General features: G+C 34.1%; 1 protein-coding gene across 1 annotated transcript in view; it reads left to right on the plus strand.

Annotated features, from left to right (window-relative positions):
- Positions 1–14,956, plus strand: part of ARGLU1 (arginine and glutamate rich 1) — a 34,781-nt gene extending 19,825 nt beyond the window's left edge. The window contains exon 4 of the mRNA XM_044670535.1: positions 14,040–14,956. Coding sequence (XP_044526470.1) covers positions 14,040–14,207 — 168 coding nt within the window. The 3' untranslated portion in view covers positions 14,208–14,956. The remainder of the gene's footprint in view (positions 1–14,039) is intronic.
- The last annotated feature ends 2,676 nt before the right edge of the window (positions 14,957–17,632 follow it).

Genomic DNA, 17,632 nt, shown 5'->3' on the forward strand with positions numbered 1-17,632 from the left:
TTGCCGTTTCTTTCAGTAGTTCAGTTTAGAGATGAGGAAAACTGAGGTGAACATGGTTAAGTGATTTGCCTTGAGTCACACATTTAGTTTGTATCTGAACTGAAGTCTTCCTGACTCCAGACCCAGAGCTCTATCCATTGTACCACCTAGCTGCCCCAGTAAAACTTAGTATGCTCTTATACAAGTGCTTACTATGTAAGAGGAATTCTGCTAAGTGCTGAGGATACAAAAGAAAGGTAAAAAGTAAGGAATAGAGATTTGAAAGAATGAAGTCTCATTTTATAAGTTTTTTATAAAGCTTCACAACAAAAAGATAGCTTACTACAAATTTTGTCCTCATTTTAGAGACAATTGAGTCACATTACTAAATTAGAAAGGATTCAAAGCCTGGCTTTTATGATTATCTCTTGTATTTTCTCAATCTTTCATATCTTCCTTGTTTTTTCCTGTCAGGGTTTTATACTACTGTATTTTAGCTTTGAATACATCTATTTTTGAAAGGTAATACATAGAATGTTAATTTTAGTAATATAAAAGGAATAGATGTTAATGGGAGGTTTAAAAGGTAAAGGACATTAAGCAAATAGCTATGCCTCTTCCGTACCTTCTAGTGCAGAATAGGAATTAGTCTGATAAACTAAAATCCCTAAAGATCATTTGATGGTAATTATAGTGAGTCAGATTGGAGCTCCATGTAAAGAACTTGGTAACAATCAGTAACCTGAAAAGAAATTGGCTGCCTTGTTTAGTGATAGGTTTCTTTCAGTAGAAGCATTTAAGTATAGGCTTTATAACAACTTATTGTGGGTCTTCTATAGAGAATTCCTTCATTGAGCAACAGGCAAAAATAGATAATTCTGGAGGCATATTGAGTTTTCAAATTTTTAAATATGGTATAAAGGCCTTGCTTGGTCATCTACAGATAACCAACTCCCAAAAGAAGTTCTCTAATTGAACTTAGAACATGGATTGAAATGTCAGCCATTATATGTGGTGTTTGACAACATTGTTATCCTTGTAAGACTAGATGCAAGAAAGTACACCATAGTCATAGGATCCTAGACCTATATATTTGAAGTCCTAGTTTTAACCCAGGTCCTTTGACTGCAAAACTAGTAGTCTTTGAATGTTCAAAGCCTGAGGATTGTAATTAAAGGAATGACGACAACCTAGAATTATACCGTTAATATTGTTCCTCAGGCTACAAGTAACTTTTAATCAAATTTATGGATGGCAGAAAATTGGAGAGGGATAGATGACAACACTATCTAGCTATTTAATAGGGATTTATGGTTTTCAAGCACATTTAACATATACAACAACCCTTGATCAGTGCAGTTTTTATCCTGCAAATTCTAAATGATGAAATTGAGGCTAAGAAAAGTTAAGTGGCTTGCCTCATGTCACACAATTAGTAAACATCTGAGATAGGATCAAAGTCCTGTTCTTCCAAAACCCAAATCCAGTGTTATTACTCTGCCACTTTGTTGAATAATAAGTTTAACATCCAAAACATTTCAGCATAGAAATGTCGAATCTAATTAGGTGGAGTTTAAGGGATAAATATAAAGTTTCAGACTTGGGCTTTAAAAAAACTACAACTGACTAAGAATAGAGATTTGGTTAAGAAAAAGTTGGTAAAGATTAGTCTAGAGAAGAGAAGATGTAGAAAAGAACTCACCTTTAGAATATTTAGATAATTTTACATGTTTAAAATATTTGAGGTTTTTTAATGTACTAGAGGGTTAATATGAATAAATAGTATACCCTAGCTTCCCAAAAATGTTGGCAGATAAAGGTCCTCCCCTCCTTAGGAAGGACTGACAAAACTAAAGCATATTTAGAGGAAAGTATCTAGGATTGTGAACTAACTCCCTGAATACTGTATTGTATCAACTTGTTTGTCAAAGAAATAGGAATGTTTAACCTGAATATGGGTTAGATTTATTATCTTAGCACTTTAGAGTTGAAAGAAACCCTGTATGTCATTTAATCCAGACCCCTCATTTTTCAGATGATTGGACTGAGGCTTGACTAGAGAAGGAATTGTATAAGAATAATGACTGAGCCAGTCAAAACAGATGGGTTCTGTTACACACATAATTAGATGCAAAAACTAGACCACCATTTGGGGGAATGTGGTCTAACCATAGGATGGATTGATCTACAGATGATCTCTGAAGTCCCTTATATGGTTTGTTTATTCAGAAAGTTTTATTAAGCCCCTACTGTGTGCAAAATTTTATATTAAACAATGAATTCTATGCTTAGCCTGTTTTTAGAAGTATTGTTGGAGATATTACTTAGCCTATTCTTAGAAACACTGATGGAGGAACTGCATGTTCAGACAGATTATTTCCATTTAGGTATAGGTTGTAGAGTGATGGGAAAGATATAACCTTTTCAACATTGTGTTTCAGTAAAAGAAACACTGAGGTTTGCCTAGCCAGTATATAGTTTAGATTGGACTATTAGTAAGATCATAGATCTGTAATGAGAGCTGAAAGGGACCATTTGTTTTTTCTCATTTTAAATAGAAGAGCTGATTAAGGAATTAGAGACAGCATTTGTGGAGCTTGGTTTAATCAGTAAGACCATCCTGTTCTGTGGTCTTGGGGGTGTGTGCGCGCGCGTGTGCGCATATATATTCAATTTCTTGAGTAGTGTTAAGTGTTAGAAATCTTAAGTAGATGGAGGGAAACTCTCTTGTTAAGAATTAACTCTGAAGACATATCCCTAGAAGTCCAGGAAAAAAAGAAGAGATTACTGAGCTAGAGTTGTTAAGGAAGGTTGGTTGTATGGTTTTAAATTGGGGTTTTAACAGAGTTCAGAACGGCTAAAAAGGGTGAAGTTCATTTAATTATTTTAAATAAAAAATTAAAATTAGATGTTAGCTACCATAAGAATCTTTGATTTCTGATTCTTATTCAGTAGTTACTTTATATTTGGAAACTGGCATGCCTAAGTTTTTTTCACAAATTCTGACAGGTGGCTAAAATTTAGGATTATATTTTACGTTATTAAAAATGTAAATGAACATGGAGAAACTGCATAACTCATTTATGTTTTGTTATTTTATTTTTGTAAATTTAGATTTTCCCAAAATAAGAGATAACCTATCCTGTTATTGAGGCAAAATAATAGTAGTGTTAGCCTTTGGGCCCAAAGCTGGCATGGAGAATATAAAAATTATGATGATTTAAGTCTAGTTCTTCTCTGTGACCTTAGACAACACCCTAACTAATTTATTTTTCTTTGACTCTGAAATAAGGGGATTGGATGTAGAAATTAAATACCTCTTCTAGTTTCATAAACATTCAGAGAACAAAGTTTTTGTTCTTATAATACATGAGTTACTGTTAACGTTTATATAGAGTTTACAATGTACTTTTTTCACTGCAACCTTATAAAATAGTACAAATTAAATAATCATTTTACATATGAAGAAAATGAGGGTTAGTGAGATTTAATGATTGACCCAAAGTCCAACAGCTAAAAAATGCTTGGCATCAGAATAGTAATGTGTGCTGAAAAGGTTGGAAAAAATAGTGTGAAGACAGCACCATTAAGGGCCCAAGAGGTCACCAGTCTCTTTCCCTATCTTGAGTTTTTTTTCTATCTATCCCCATAACCATTCCTCACTATCTCAATGGCATAGAAGTGCATTTTAGTAAAACATTAATTCATTTAATAGAGCGTATACTAGCTTGAATTATAGAACATTTTAAGGGGAAAATGCTATTTTTTGTTCTTAAACATTAGATTTTTTTGTAAAATTTTCTAATTTGGTCAAATCAGATTTTGCCAAGTATAAGTTCTGTAGACATCTCTCATTGTTTTAATAAGTAATCATAATTAAATATATATGTAAGACTCCTAAAATACAGTGGTGTTCTACACACAGGAAATATTTGAATTATGTTCAGTTCTTATTGCCATACTTTAGAGATAGTAATAAACTGGAGAGAGTAGGATGCTAAGCATCTTAGGCTAGGCTCCTAAGATAATTTGAAATGAGGGTATATTCTTTGGACAAGAGAAATTAAGGGAGACATGACAGCTTCAAATATTTTTAAAACTTTAATGAGAAAGAAGAGCTTTTGCTTGACTCCAGCAAACAGAACTTGGAGCAGTGAGTGGCAATTGCAAAGAAAAATTTCAGCTTGATAAAGGGGGAAACTTCATAATGGAATTGACCTAATGTGTATTGGACTCTTCTCAGGAAGTAGTGGGCTTCTTGCTTTAAGGTCTTAGACAAAGGTTGGATGACAACCATTTGAGGGATATTGTGAATAGATTCTTACTCAGTTATGGATTAGACTGGACAGCCTGAGGTCCCTTCGAATTCCAGTAGGCTTGGAAGTAAGGCAAGGTAAAGAGAGAAAATAGAATCGGGAATGCAAGTAATTAAAATGGAGTCAGCCTGAAATACCCAAGTGATTTCCTCATTTTCTAAGAAAGCAGCCAGTAGAGCTTCCATTATGTTCTTAGAACTGAGGTAGAAGATGGTAGAATTTGGTATGCCACTCTAGTGCTGAAATTTTGCTAATGGCTCTGTATCTTTTCAAGGTTATTGGAGAGGTAGACATCAGTGCACTTAAGATTCTTCCATAACATGTACTAATTAGCCATGGCTAGTGACAGGAATGGCCTAGACTTTTCAGATTATGTCCAACAAAATACTTTCAAGGTTGTTTTTGTTTGTTTTTGTCACATGACCCCAAAATCTAGTAAAGTCCTTTCCTTCCAAGTCTGTCATGGCTGTTGTATTTGGTAGGCAAGCAGTCTGGGCTGGTAATTTGCTCCCTACCTAGTAAGAGAAAATTCAGATTACTCTTTTATTACTTTGATGTGATGTGGTGCAGCAATTCTTAAATTGTGATTCATTGATCAGTGATGTCAAAAAATTTTAATTATAATACTAGGATATTTTTATTTGATACAGTAAATATCAATTATTAATATATTATTAAAATAAAACTTTTAAAAACTTGTTGGGGGGTTCTCAATAAAATTAAGGGGTTAGGCTTGGCCTTGAGGTTCCTTCCAGCTTTAGGTCTGTGAATTTTAGAGTATTTTGAGTACTTTAACTGTTCATAGAACATTCTTTTCATGTCATCTTTAAAATGTAACTATCCATACATAAGAAGTTGAATAAGAAAATTCGGGGGGGGGGGCAGCTGTGTGTAGCTCAGTGGATTGAGAGCCAGGATTAGAGATGGGAGGTCATTGGTTCAAATTTGGCCTTAGACACTTCCCAGCTGTGTGACCCTGGGCAAGTCACTTGACTCCCATTGCCTAGCCCTTACCATTCTTCTGCCTTGTAACCAATACACAGTATTGGTTCCAAGACGAAGGTAAAGTTTTTTTTTTTTTGTTTGTTTTTTTTTTTTTTTGTTTTTTTTTTTAAAGAAAAAGAAAAATCACTTAGATGGTTTCACTTCTTCTGGAATATCCTTATTGCAAGAATAGTGGTTTGGAGATGTAATAGTATAAGGCAAGAAATTGTATTAGCTACCATTCATAGATCTGTTGATTTCTCAGAGAGAAGGTAGAAGGAATTAAAAGTGGTTTAGAGACCACTCCTTGAATGTTCCTTACAAAATAGCAAAGGCCTACATTTATGACTAGAAGTGGGTAGTAAAAATAGATCATATACAAGGGAAAGGAAAAGATTGAATAACCCATGAAGAAAGGTGTGGTAGTTAGTAAAAAGAAAAGCTAAAAACTCAAGTTGATGGCATAAAGATCTGTTATCAATCTCTTTTAAAATAAAAACATTCTATTAGTCTTTCTTAAAGGATTTGATTATTTTTTTAAACAGCATGCTTGTAAATAATATCTGAATAGCTTGATGCCATAAAATGCTAAATTTTAAAATACTAGGTTATAAAAGTAGTATTTCTTTACCTCTGGAGAGTTTTTTTTTTCATATATTCTTTAAACATACTAAATAAGTTAGTGTGTAAAAAAATGTTTGTCCTTTAAAGAAAAAAAACAAAACACCTTACATTAGATGGCATTGGATGCCAACTGGATTGAGGGTTCTATGATTTTATCTTTCATATATGTATTATTGTATTTGTCTATAGCAGAAAGATTCATCTTGATAAAATAGGTGCTGATTATCAGTATTCTTTGGACCCTAACTCTAGAAATAGGGCATTTTAATATATTGAGTCCTGAAAAATTTCAGAACATAAAGAAATATTCTATTGGGGGTTGTATTTGGTAAGAAAGGGGAAGAAGGACACAGTGCTTGTATTTCTGCAATGCTTTGCACTTTTAAAAGTATTTCCACTTAAAATTATTTGATTATTTTAGCACTCTTTGAATTGTATATCAAGGAAATAGCAATGAAAATTCACTGTCTCTGAGCCAGAGTCACCAACTAGTTTTTTTTTTTTTTAAACCCTCACCTTCCACCTTAGAATCAATACTGTTTATTGGTTCCAAGGCAGAAGAGCGGTGAGGGTAGGCAATGGGGGTCAAGTGATTTGCCCAGGATCACACAGCTGGGAAGTGTCTGAGGCCAGATTTGAATCTAGGACCTCCCGTCTCTAGGCCTGGTTCTCACTCCACTGAGCTACCCAGTTGCCCCCACCAACTAGTTTTAATGATAGCAACCAACACAAGAATACAGTTTTAAGTGAGCAGATGATATACTATATGAGTTAAGAATATAAGTATGTTATATAAGAAAAACAAAGAAAATAGAGATTTTTGTAAATAATTTTAATCTTTGAACAGTTGCCTATTACTAACATCACAGCCCCTGTGATTCCATCCCAGATACCAGGAGGTAATTAGAACTAGATGGGGCTTTTCTGGTGTTGGTCTCTAAGAAAAGGAGCAGGAGGTACACTGGTTTAACTTATGCAGTAAGTCATAGCCCCTAGTAGAATAAATAGTGGATCTCAAATTTGAAAAAGGTGGAAAGGCTAAGCAACCTGAGATAGGGCAAATTAAGCAAGGGCTTATCACTACCATTCAGTTTCTCCCATCCTTATCTCAGATATTTTCTCCAAAATTTCCCAGTTTTTATCTCAATCTCTCATGGCAAAGGTACAATCTTGTCATCCTATTCTCCACCCTCAAGTTTATTTCCTTTGACTAATGTTATAATATAACACTAACCACCCCACAGGAAGGGCTTAACAATATAATTCATCTTCCATACATTACTACTCCTTTGTGTAGCTAACATCTATCATCTGTTTATCTATGATAAACTTCTACCTATCCCTCTATCTCCAAAGAGTTTACCTATCACTCTATCTCCCTTTCTCTCATCCCCTTCCTCCTCAGCTCAAATCTATCCCCTTTTACTATGCCTACTATGTGCCAGGCACTGTGGTTACAAAGTTAGTACTATGTACTAAGCACTGTGGTTACAAAAAGAGGCAAAGGATAGTCCTGCCTTCAGAAGTTTGCAATCTAATAGGGAGACAACCTATACTTTACAGAAGCTATATACATAATAAAATGGCAAATAACAGAGAAAAAGTACTAAAATTAAGAGAGATCCGGAAAGCATGGGATTTTAGTTCCAAATAAAGGAAGTTAGAAAAGTCAGTAGGCAGAGAAGAGGAGGGAGAGCATTCCAGGCATGGTAGACAGCCAGAGAAAATGACTGGAGATAGGCAAAATATCCTACTTGTGAAAACAGCAAGGATACCGATGTTACTAGATTGAAGAATAGGTAGAACAGGGAAGTAAAGTGTAAGAAGATTAGATTTTATACTCCATCACTGGCTTTACTTTCTCTCATCTAACTTGACACTATTTTTGGAAGATGTCATAATAACCTTTCCTGAAATTCCATTTAAAATTGTCTCCTTTTGAAGTTCATGGTGTCTACTATTTCCTAGTTTCCTCTTTTTTTTTTCCCCCCAAGGAGTTTTGCACTGGATTATAATCTTTCTCATGTTGATGTTCTGAATCATCCTAACCTCCCAACTTCTCAGTCTTCTCCGTTCCTATATATCCTATTTCTGTTCAAAGCCATACTCTCCTTCTAGTCTCCCAGGTTCCTACCTTCAACATTGACTTCCTCATTCTCCCTCACCCCCATGTAGCCATTCACTTGTTAGACCCTGCCATTTCTACCTCCATATCTCATATCTGACCTCATAATCCCACTACCTTATTAATCATTTGTTGACTTAGACTACTTCAGTAGGTTTTTTTATCTTTTTATCTCAAACTCCCCCCCCCCCAACACACACACACTCTCCCCCATCTATCCTCTCTTACAGTTGCTAACATTCTTTACCTTACATGAATAGGCAATTTTCAGATAAGGAAATTAAAACTATAAATAAGCACATAAAAATGTTCTAAATCTCTTATAATTGGAGAAATGCAAATCCAAACAACTCTGAGGTACTACCTCACACCTAGCAGATTAGCTAACATGACAGCAGGGGAGAGTAATGAATGTTGGAGGGGATGTGGCAAAATTGGGACATTAATGCATTGCTCGTGGAGTTGTGAATTGATCCAACCATTCTGGGTGGCAATTTGGAACTTTGCCCAAAAAACTTTAAAAGACTGTCTGCCTTTTGATCCAGCCATAGCACTCCTGGGTTCATACTCCAAAGAGATAATAGAGAAACAGACTTGTACAAAAATATTTATAGCCTCGCTCTTTGTGGTGGCAAAAAATTGGAAGTCGGAGGTATGTCCTTCAATTGGGGAATGGCTGAACAAATTGTGGTATCTTTGGTGATGGAATACTATTGTGCTAAAAGGAATAATGAACTGGAGCAATTCCATGTGAACTGGAATTGATGCAGAGTGAAAGGAGCAGAACCAGGAGAACCTTAAAGGATACACTGTGGCACAATCCAATGTAATGGACTTCTTTACTAGCATCAGTGCAATGATCCAGGACAATTCTGAGGGACTTAGGAGAAAGAATGCTATCCACATTCAGAGGAAGAACCATGGGAGTAGAAACACAGAAGAAAAACAAATACTTGATCACATGGGTTGATGGGGATATGATTGGGGATGTTGACTCTAAATGATCACCCTATTAATAATATTAATAATATGGAAATAGGGTTCTGATCCAATGACACATAAAATCTAGCAGAATTGTGCTTTGGCTAGAGCAGAGGGGTGGGAGTTGGGGAGGGAAAGAACATGAATCTTGTTACCATGGGAAAATATTCTAAATTAATCAATTAAATAAAACTTTCCCCCCAAAAGAAATAAAATGAAATTAAATAAAATGAAATTCTTTCTCAAGTTCAAATGTCTTAGCTGACCAAATCAGCCCCCAATAATCTCCACTGGTTCCCTGTTGCATTTCAAGTTAATTATGAACTCTTGTTGAGCTTTTAAAGCCTTTCACTACCTGCTTCCAGTCTTAACATTCTCATAAATTACACTGTCCAGTCTAGCCAAATTGGCCTTTCTGTTTCCTCATACAAAGTGCTTCATCTCTTGTCTTCCTCCCTTTGCAATACTATATCCCAGTGATGGGCCAAGTGTGACCCCCTGAAATGTTCTATTCGGCTGTGTGACATTATTCGTAATCTGACAAATATAATGAGCAGGATACAGTACAATGAAACTTCGAAAGAGTTGCCGTAGAAACAGACTGACAGATGAGCATTTCCTTTCCTTTGGCCCTCTTTAAAAAGTTTGACCATCACTGCTATATCCCATTTCTAGAATGCACTTCTGCCTTATTTTTTGCTTCATAGAGTCCGTTATTTCCTTCAGAATTCAAATACCACTTGTATGTCTTTCCATATCTCCTACCTTTTATATTTATTTCATATATACTTCTATATACATGTTATCTTTGAGAGTAAAGATCGTTTGATTTTTAATTAAAAACTTTTTTTAATTTGTATCCCCAGTTCCTGGTACACAAGCACTTAATGTTTGCTTATTTATTGAGTTCTTTGACCCTGTCCCATCTTCCCTTTATTATATTTGTCTTTGTACATCACATCCATTCCTTTCGTAAAATTTGAGCTTCTTGTGGGCCAGGAATTATTGAGATTTATGTTTTCTCTTTGTGTCTTCTCACATATAGCAAAAATCTTTGCAAATGAGTATTTAATAATGTTTATTGAATTGAAGGCAGAAACTACTGCCTCTGGAAATCTTGGAATCTTGCATTACAAGTCACTGGACTTTATTTTAGCAAGGGGAAGCCTCAGATAATGGATAGGTCCAGAGACCTACTTTGACAGTTCAGCAGGTCTTCTCCGCAGGATGGGGGATTTAAGATATTCATACCTTAGTTTTATTGAATTAGTTTATATGCTTACTTTATTGGTAAGGTGTTGAGGGAAAAGGTGATAGGTAATTTTGAGAAATTAAGTATAGATCTCGAGTTAGAAGAGATCCCAGAGGCTAATTAATTTATATGGGAGGAAATTAAGAGGTTAGATAATTTACACAAGGTCCTCCAGGTATTAAGTATCAGAGACAACATTTTAACCCAAAGTCTATGCCCTTTATGTTACATAGAGAGACACTGGATCGCTGGAAGTCGAAGGGAGCAAAAGATGTGTGTCTTGTAGGTTTTAGGTGGATTCTGAGTCTCATGGGATTTTTATACTGCTTCTGAAACCCAGTTTCACTTGCAAATTAGTTAATTTTTTGGTTGTAGGCCCCTGCTGAAAATTGATTTGTGGAATAATAGACTTTTAAAGTGTTTCTCAGGCCAGTTCTGTAGAATTCTGGTGTTTAATACTATATGAACATAAAAAGTTCCATGAGAGAATTTCAAATGTTGTTAATAAATGTTTATGAAATTATTAAATTGTGACATAACATTTGAAGATTTCATTTGCAAGGTAATTTACAATGCATTATTATCTGAATATCACTTATCTGCATTTTATTAAGTCAGAACCTGAAGCTCAGAAGGGCTAAATGACTTGCAGCCTAGTTACAATGGAAATATATTATGAACCTATGTTTTCTTAACCTCAAATCTAGCACTGAAAGATACTTACTACATATGGCAATTACAATATGTATTTTTTTAAACCCTTACCTTCTGCCTTAGAATCAATACTAGCTATTGGTTCCAAGGCAGAAGAGTGGTAAGGGCTAAGCAGTGGGAGTTAAGTGACTTGCCCAGGGTCACACAGCTAGGAAGAGTCTTGAGGTCAAATTTGAACCCAGGTCTCTAGGCCTGGCTCTCAGTCCACTAGGCCTCCTAGCTGCCCCCAATTAAAATGTTTTTTTTTAAAGACTTAATTTCCTTTGTTTTATTCCCAAGTTTTTCTTATTATTAACACATATACTCACCAGGACATTATTTATGTTTTCTTTAGACTTAAAGAACGGTTCCATGGTGAAATTAGTTAGGAAAATGTTGATGTGTAGTATATCATCCTCCTGTTTTATAGATAGATAATAAAACGCAGCTCTGAGTATTTAAACAGTTTACCCAATCACATAGCTAGTTAGTAACAGAACTGGGACCATAACTCATATATGTTTCCTGACTCACCCAATCTATATACCTTAGCCGTCCCCTTCAGTAATTCAACAAATATTTGAATGATCTTATGTTGCAAATACTGTTCTAAGTATCAGATTGATGGGAGTAGAGGAATTATATTCCTTGGTCCTGGGAGATGTGACTGAGGCAAAAAACATTTGACACTACAGCATTCAATTTTGACTAGATGTATATGTTAGATTACCTTGGTCACATTTTAATCAGTTTAGACATAAAAACAAAAAGAAATCTTTAATTAGTGATCAGAATGGGGCTAGGAAATTCAGAATCAGTTGGTGAATGGCCTTTTTGATCATCATGAGTCTGCCTTGAGTACTTTCCCTAGTTTTTAGGACTATCTTTACTGCCTTTGTGGTTCCCCCTTACCCAACCCTCCAATCCTCACCTCCCCCCTCCAAATGTGAATGGAATCAGGAAGTATTGGATGTGAAGAGCAGGAAGTAGGCCTTTTTTATTTTCTTTAGGTCTCAATTTTAGAGGGCAGAATATCTTCCAGCACACTTACACTGGATACGTAGATAGGTAAATATTAAATAAGACACTGTGCCTTGCTCAATGAGTTTATAATTCTAGTAGAGTAGGTGAGAGGTATGTATAACTACAGTATGAGGCAGAATAAGCTCTAAATACCATTTGAGTTATATAAGCAAAGTCTTAGTATGATTGAGGAAATAGGGGTGCTGCTACTATGACTCTTTTTTTTTTTTTTTTTTTTTAATTTTTTTTTTTTATTTTACACCCTTAACTTCTGTGTATTGACTTATAGGTGGAAGAGTGGTAAGGGTAGGCAATGGGGATCAAGTGACTTGCCCAGGGTCACACAGCTAGGAAGTGTCTGAGGCCGGATTTGAACCTAGGACCTCCCGTCTCTAGGCCTGGCTCTCAATCCACTGAGCTACCCAGCTGTCCCCGCTACTATGACTCTTGCCAAAGTGATCTGTGATCCACAGGCCAAATTTAAAATGGACTTTGATCAGTGAGATTTTTATAGTCAAAGTAGTAGTAGGAGACAAGATAAAGGAAAAACAGGGTGTGGTCAGGCCATAATGATTAGAGCAGTTTGGTTAGAGTATGTCAATACTGGAAGTTAAGATTAGGGTTTAAGATCACAGAGAGCATATAGATTTGGGGCTTTTTTTTAGGTGCACTCTGGATAACCTATTACAGATGATCAGCAGACAGTTAATATAGCATTGTTGCTCCACAACAATCTTGTAGAAGATGTAGCGGGGGAGCAGATGAAATTTTTGTGGGAGAGAGTATATATATGGAGCACTGAGGGGAGTGCTTGGCTGCAAAATACTTCAAAGCTGTCAAGAAAGTTAATAGAGAAAAGATTTGTCATAGGTAGCTTTAGAAAATTTAGAAATAAGAGGCAATGAGTATGGACTGACCACCCTTCTTAAGAATAAATGGTAGCTAGACCAGTAAGGTAAAGATGATTTCCCAGGAGTGTAGTAGAGAGGAATTAGAATTTCTGAATTGGAATGGGAGATTATATACAAATTATTTGTTGACTGAGGACCTACTAAAGAAGATTGAAGATTCTGTAAAGAAGGGAGCAAGGTGAGATGGATATGTGGTTAGCAGAAGTAAACAGTAAAAGATTAGGTAGTGGGGTAAACCTTGAAAATGAAAAAGTATACTGCTTATTCAAAAATAGAAAAAGAGAAACTAGTTGAGACAAGGTTAAAGTAGAAAAGAGAAAAATAGGGAGTTTTTCTAGAGGGTGTCAACTTACTCCATTGGGGAAAGAAAAAAATTCAACCAAGACTTCAGAAGTGGATGATCCTACGGAGTAAAGGCTATGAGTTTGGTGAAAGACAATTGAAATAACATGCCAAGTGTGGTAACTATGCTAAGCAGTCAATAAGTGAATTAATAAAATGAGTTGTAGCATTGTGCTAATTAGTAGTTAACATGAGTTTATAGACCAGGTCACACTGGTTCCATGATTTTCATTATGTCCCATAAGCAGGAAATAATAAAAAGAAATTTAGGGCTAAGCCAGAAGTGAGCAAAACAGAAAATATTCATAAGATTTATTAGGATGTACTTATTTAAGCAAGAGTACTTTAAAAAATCAATGATTTTATCATTGTGGATACATAATTTAATCTATTTTTATGCTCTTCTAATGCTTCAGAATTAAAATTTATGAACTTCCTTCATCCTATATAGAAGGCATAGGAGATTAAACAGGACCTTACTGACTACAGGACAGACACACCCTCAGTCAGCAATCAACAAGATTTATTTACCCTAGAAATTAATTACCTTTTATTTAAAAAAAAATCTTTTAGTGCTTGCTATTATTTGTGTCCCCAATCCCCACAAATAGTTTATGGGCGCGAGCGCGCATGTGTGTGTGTGTGTGTGTGTGTGGCAAATATATACATGCATGCATACATACATACACACACATCTAATTAAATGTTGCTGTTTAGACATGTATTTTTAAACATGTATTTTTGGAATTAAAAAATTATATAGAAAATATATTCTATCAATGAATTCTTATTTTTACTTTAATTTACAGGCTGAAGAACAATTGAGAATTGTTGAAGAACAAAGAAAGATTCATGAGGAAAGGATGAAACTAGAACAAGAGAGACAACGTCAACAAAAAGAAGAGCAAAAAATTATCCTGGGCAAGGGGAAGTCCAGGCCAAAACTGTCCTTCTCAATAAAAACCACCCAGGATTAAATTGAAAACTCTGAACATTTTACAAAGAGAAATGGAAAAACTTTGTATGGTAGCTTCATGTTGAAGTGGTTTTTTTTTTTGTTTGTTTGTTTTTTTTTTTTTAATTTGGAAAATCTGGAAAGTTAGCTTGTTCTAATAGGGGCTGTGCTCTGCAACTTTTTTTTTTCCTTTTTAACCTCCATTAAGTTAAATCCTTATCAGATCATTGTTGTCTTCTAAAGAGTGATATTTTCACCCATTTTAAATTCTGTATTAGTGGTCTGAAGCAAATCAGGTCACTATATAAATTGTGGATGGTCTGATAAGGTTTTTACTGACCCACTCACCTCAGAGTTATTACTCTGTTTATTAGACCATAATGCTGGTTTTGCTGCCTTTTTTTCTTTTTTTCTTTTTTTTTTTTAAGAAAAAAAAAAAACACAAAAAAAGGGAAAAGTTGGTAATTGCATTGGTAAATTCCCAGGGTATTACTGGACCTATGTGGTGTATTGTTAAATCAGTGTCCCATGATACTGTTCCACTGTTGCGCTTGATGTTCCTGATACAGGTAAGGAATCAGTTGGTCAACTCTGCTATAAATATATAAATATATACATATATATATAAAAGCATATATATATATATTTATATATATATATAGTTCAGTATTGTCTCTGTTCATTTTGTTTTTCTTACATTGACTAAATCCAACCAGCATTCCCCATTGTGTAAATAAATCAATTTGCCGAATAAAGCAAGTCTTAAATTCATATGTTTAAGTAATTTTTTTTTAAGTTCTATTTTTAAAAATGCTTTTCGTCAGTCAACAGTTTAGTAACACTTCAGATCACTAATTTTTCTCCCAGTTTATACCTTTAATATAGAATATAAAGTAAGCTTGTGAATTAATATTTAATGGCTATTTTCATAAATATCTACTTTATAACGATAGAATGATTATAGCTTCAGTATTAATGTTTGACTGTATTGTTTACAGGACCCAGATAGGCATTTAAATTTTAATCCTCAGGTTTGTGCCTCTGAAACAATTAGAATTTAAGTAACATCACAGATTGTTCTTAAAACCAAGAAAAAAATATTCTTAAATTTTAGAAGGCAGGGTTTTGGTGTTACATTTTTGTTTTTTAAAATTATATATTTGAATTTTTAAAATTCCTTATGCATGTGATGATCATATATTTTTAAAACTGGAATTCTGATACCCTCATCTTGTCTGTTTTTTGTTTTGTCTTTACCTACTGTTTATTAAATCATACGTGAAAATTATTTGGGGTTATTACCCAAGTTATAGAAACATGGAGTCAAAGTGAGAAAATAATGATATTATTTCATAGGAACTTTATGTACATGTCAAGGTAACTAAAAGTTACAACTTCTTTTCCTTGAATGTTTACTTCAGTTCTTAGCTTGTGGATGAAGATAAGGTAGTGGCAGTAAAGTAAAAATTATATGATCAGTTTAAATAAAACAAATTTTAAAATAAGACACATAATTAAAATAGGCATGAATTTTGTAAGAGCCATGCTCCTAAGTAAATGTGATGCCAGTGGCTTTATAGTTAAAATTTTGTTTTACTAAATAAAGGATAAGCAAATTAGGATCAGAATATATATTTCATTACTGCTGCTCTTGCCTTTTTTTTTTTTCTTCCTTTGGGTTTTTTTTTTTTCCATTTTTGCTTTGAGGGAGGTTTATTGGTAGTGTAAGTGTCTACATAATCCTTTTGCAGATTAATTGCTGTAAAGTTCTGTATTCCGGTTTTGGGAACTGTTTAACTTATCCTATTTTGCTTTTAATTACAAATGTATTTTCATGGCACTATAGATGGCTTAGACTTACTAATAGATGGCTTTTCATGCCCTTTTTTGAGCCTGTTTCTTATTGCAACAAGTCATGTGGTCAAATCACAGTAAGTTGCATATTGAAAAATGTCTATTTGTATTATATCTGCTTGCCATCTGAGACTACAGGTTTTAAAATATTTCATGTGCTCATTAAAAAAAATACTGCTTCTCTGCCAGGATGCAGGGACAGAATATAATAAATGTTAAATAATATATACTAAATCCTTATTTGTGCTGCAACAATGTAGTAATTCCTTTACATTCATGTATCCACTGCTTTTGTTAAAAGTATTATAAAAGTACAAATATATCAGTTTGTTTACAATTGAGATTGTACGATGATGATTGAATCTGGTCTCTTAAATTCAGAATTTGTTTTTAAAATTTCACTGCATCCTAAAATGATTTGATTATAACTTTTTTGTTTTATTTTGTTAACTTGAAAATGTCTTAAATACAGTAAATGCCATTGCTAATGACCTAATATGAAGTTTGCAGAATACCGGTTGTATAAAGAAAACCTTCAAATTAGTTTGGTGTGAAGACTCTTTAATGTTTGAAAGAGTCTTTTTCCTGTTTTAAAATCACTGACTTGCTTAGAATTGAAGTTTTGTCATTTTTAGTTTCTTGTAGAGTAAGCTGTATGCCACTTCTAACCATAGCCAAACATCTCATTAATAATAAGTATGAGTGCATAAACAAATGTTTTGCCAACATACTCAACATTTTACTAAATATCAGTATTTTTTCAGCACTAAAACTTGTAAACATGAGGTAAAAAAGTGGAAATAATTTAACATAGGCAATGGAATTCTACAAAAACCTACTCATGTCTTATTTTTACAACCAAGAGTTTAGAGCTGTCAGTATAACTGGCTAATATTAGTAGTGAACATCATCTAAAAGTGTTTATGTCACAGGATATTAACAGATAATCTAAGTAATTTTTAAATTGGATTTCCAACCAGTAATTGACAGTTGGCTGTACTAAAGTAGCTTTCTCATTGAATAGGGATTACTCATTGTATCCTCTTCTGTGAATTCAGTTCTTCCTTTCCTTTTCTGTAAGAAATTAAAATACATTTGGATAAGATAGTAATGAGTTCTGTATGTATTTTAGAAATGTAAAACATTTACTGCCTATTCAGTTACCGATTGTGGATACTGATTGTCAGTACTGTAGGTAGTTATCCAAAAGGTGCTTCTATTTGGCCTTTGTAATACAATGTGATTTTTCCGAGCAGATTTGCATTCCTAATTGTTTTGTTTCAGATATTTAATCTTAATGTTCCAAGCCCACACTTGTTAAATATTTGGGGGGGGGATCATTTGGGAACAGATGGTAAAAGATTTGGGATTAAATAATTTCTGATAATCCACTGGTAAGTGGATAAGTGAGAGCTAACTACACAACTTTACAAAATAGTTCTTAAGAATCTTTACTATAATTGTGAAAAATTGTTTAAATATCAGTCTAAATATTGTTCTTTTAACATTTATTAACATTATTTTTTAGAAAAGTTAACTTGGTTACATAATTCATGCTCTTTCCCCTTCACCCCTGAGGACTTCCCCCCCCCC

The sequence above is a fragment of the Gracilinanus agilis genome, chromosome 3 (assembly GCF_016433145.1).
Source record: "Gracilinanus agilis isolate LMUSP501 chromosome 3, AgileGrace, whole genome shotgun sequence".
NCBI lineage: Eukaryota > Metazoa > Chordata > Mammalia > Didelphimorphia > Didelphidae > Gracilinanus > Gracilinanus agilis.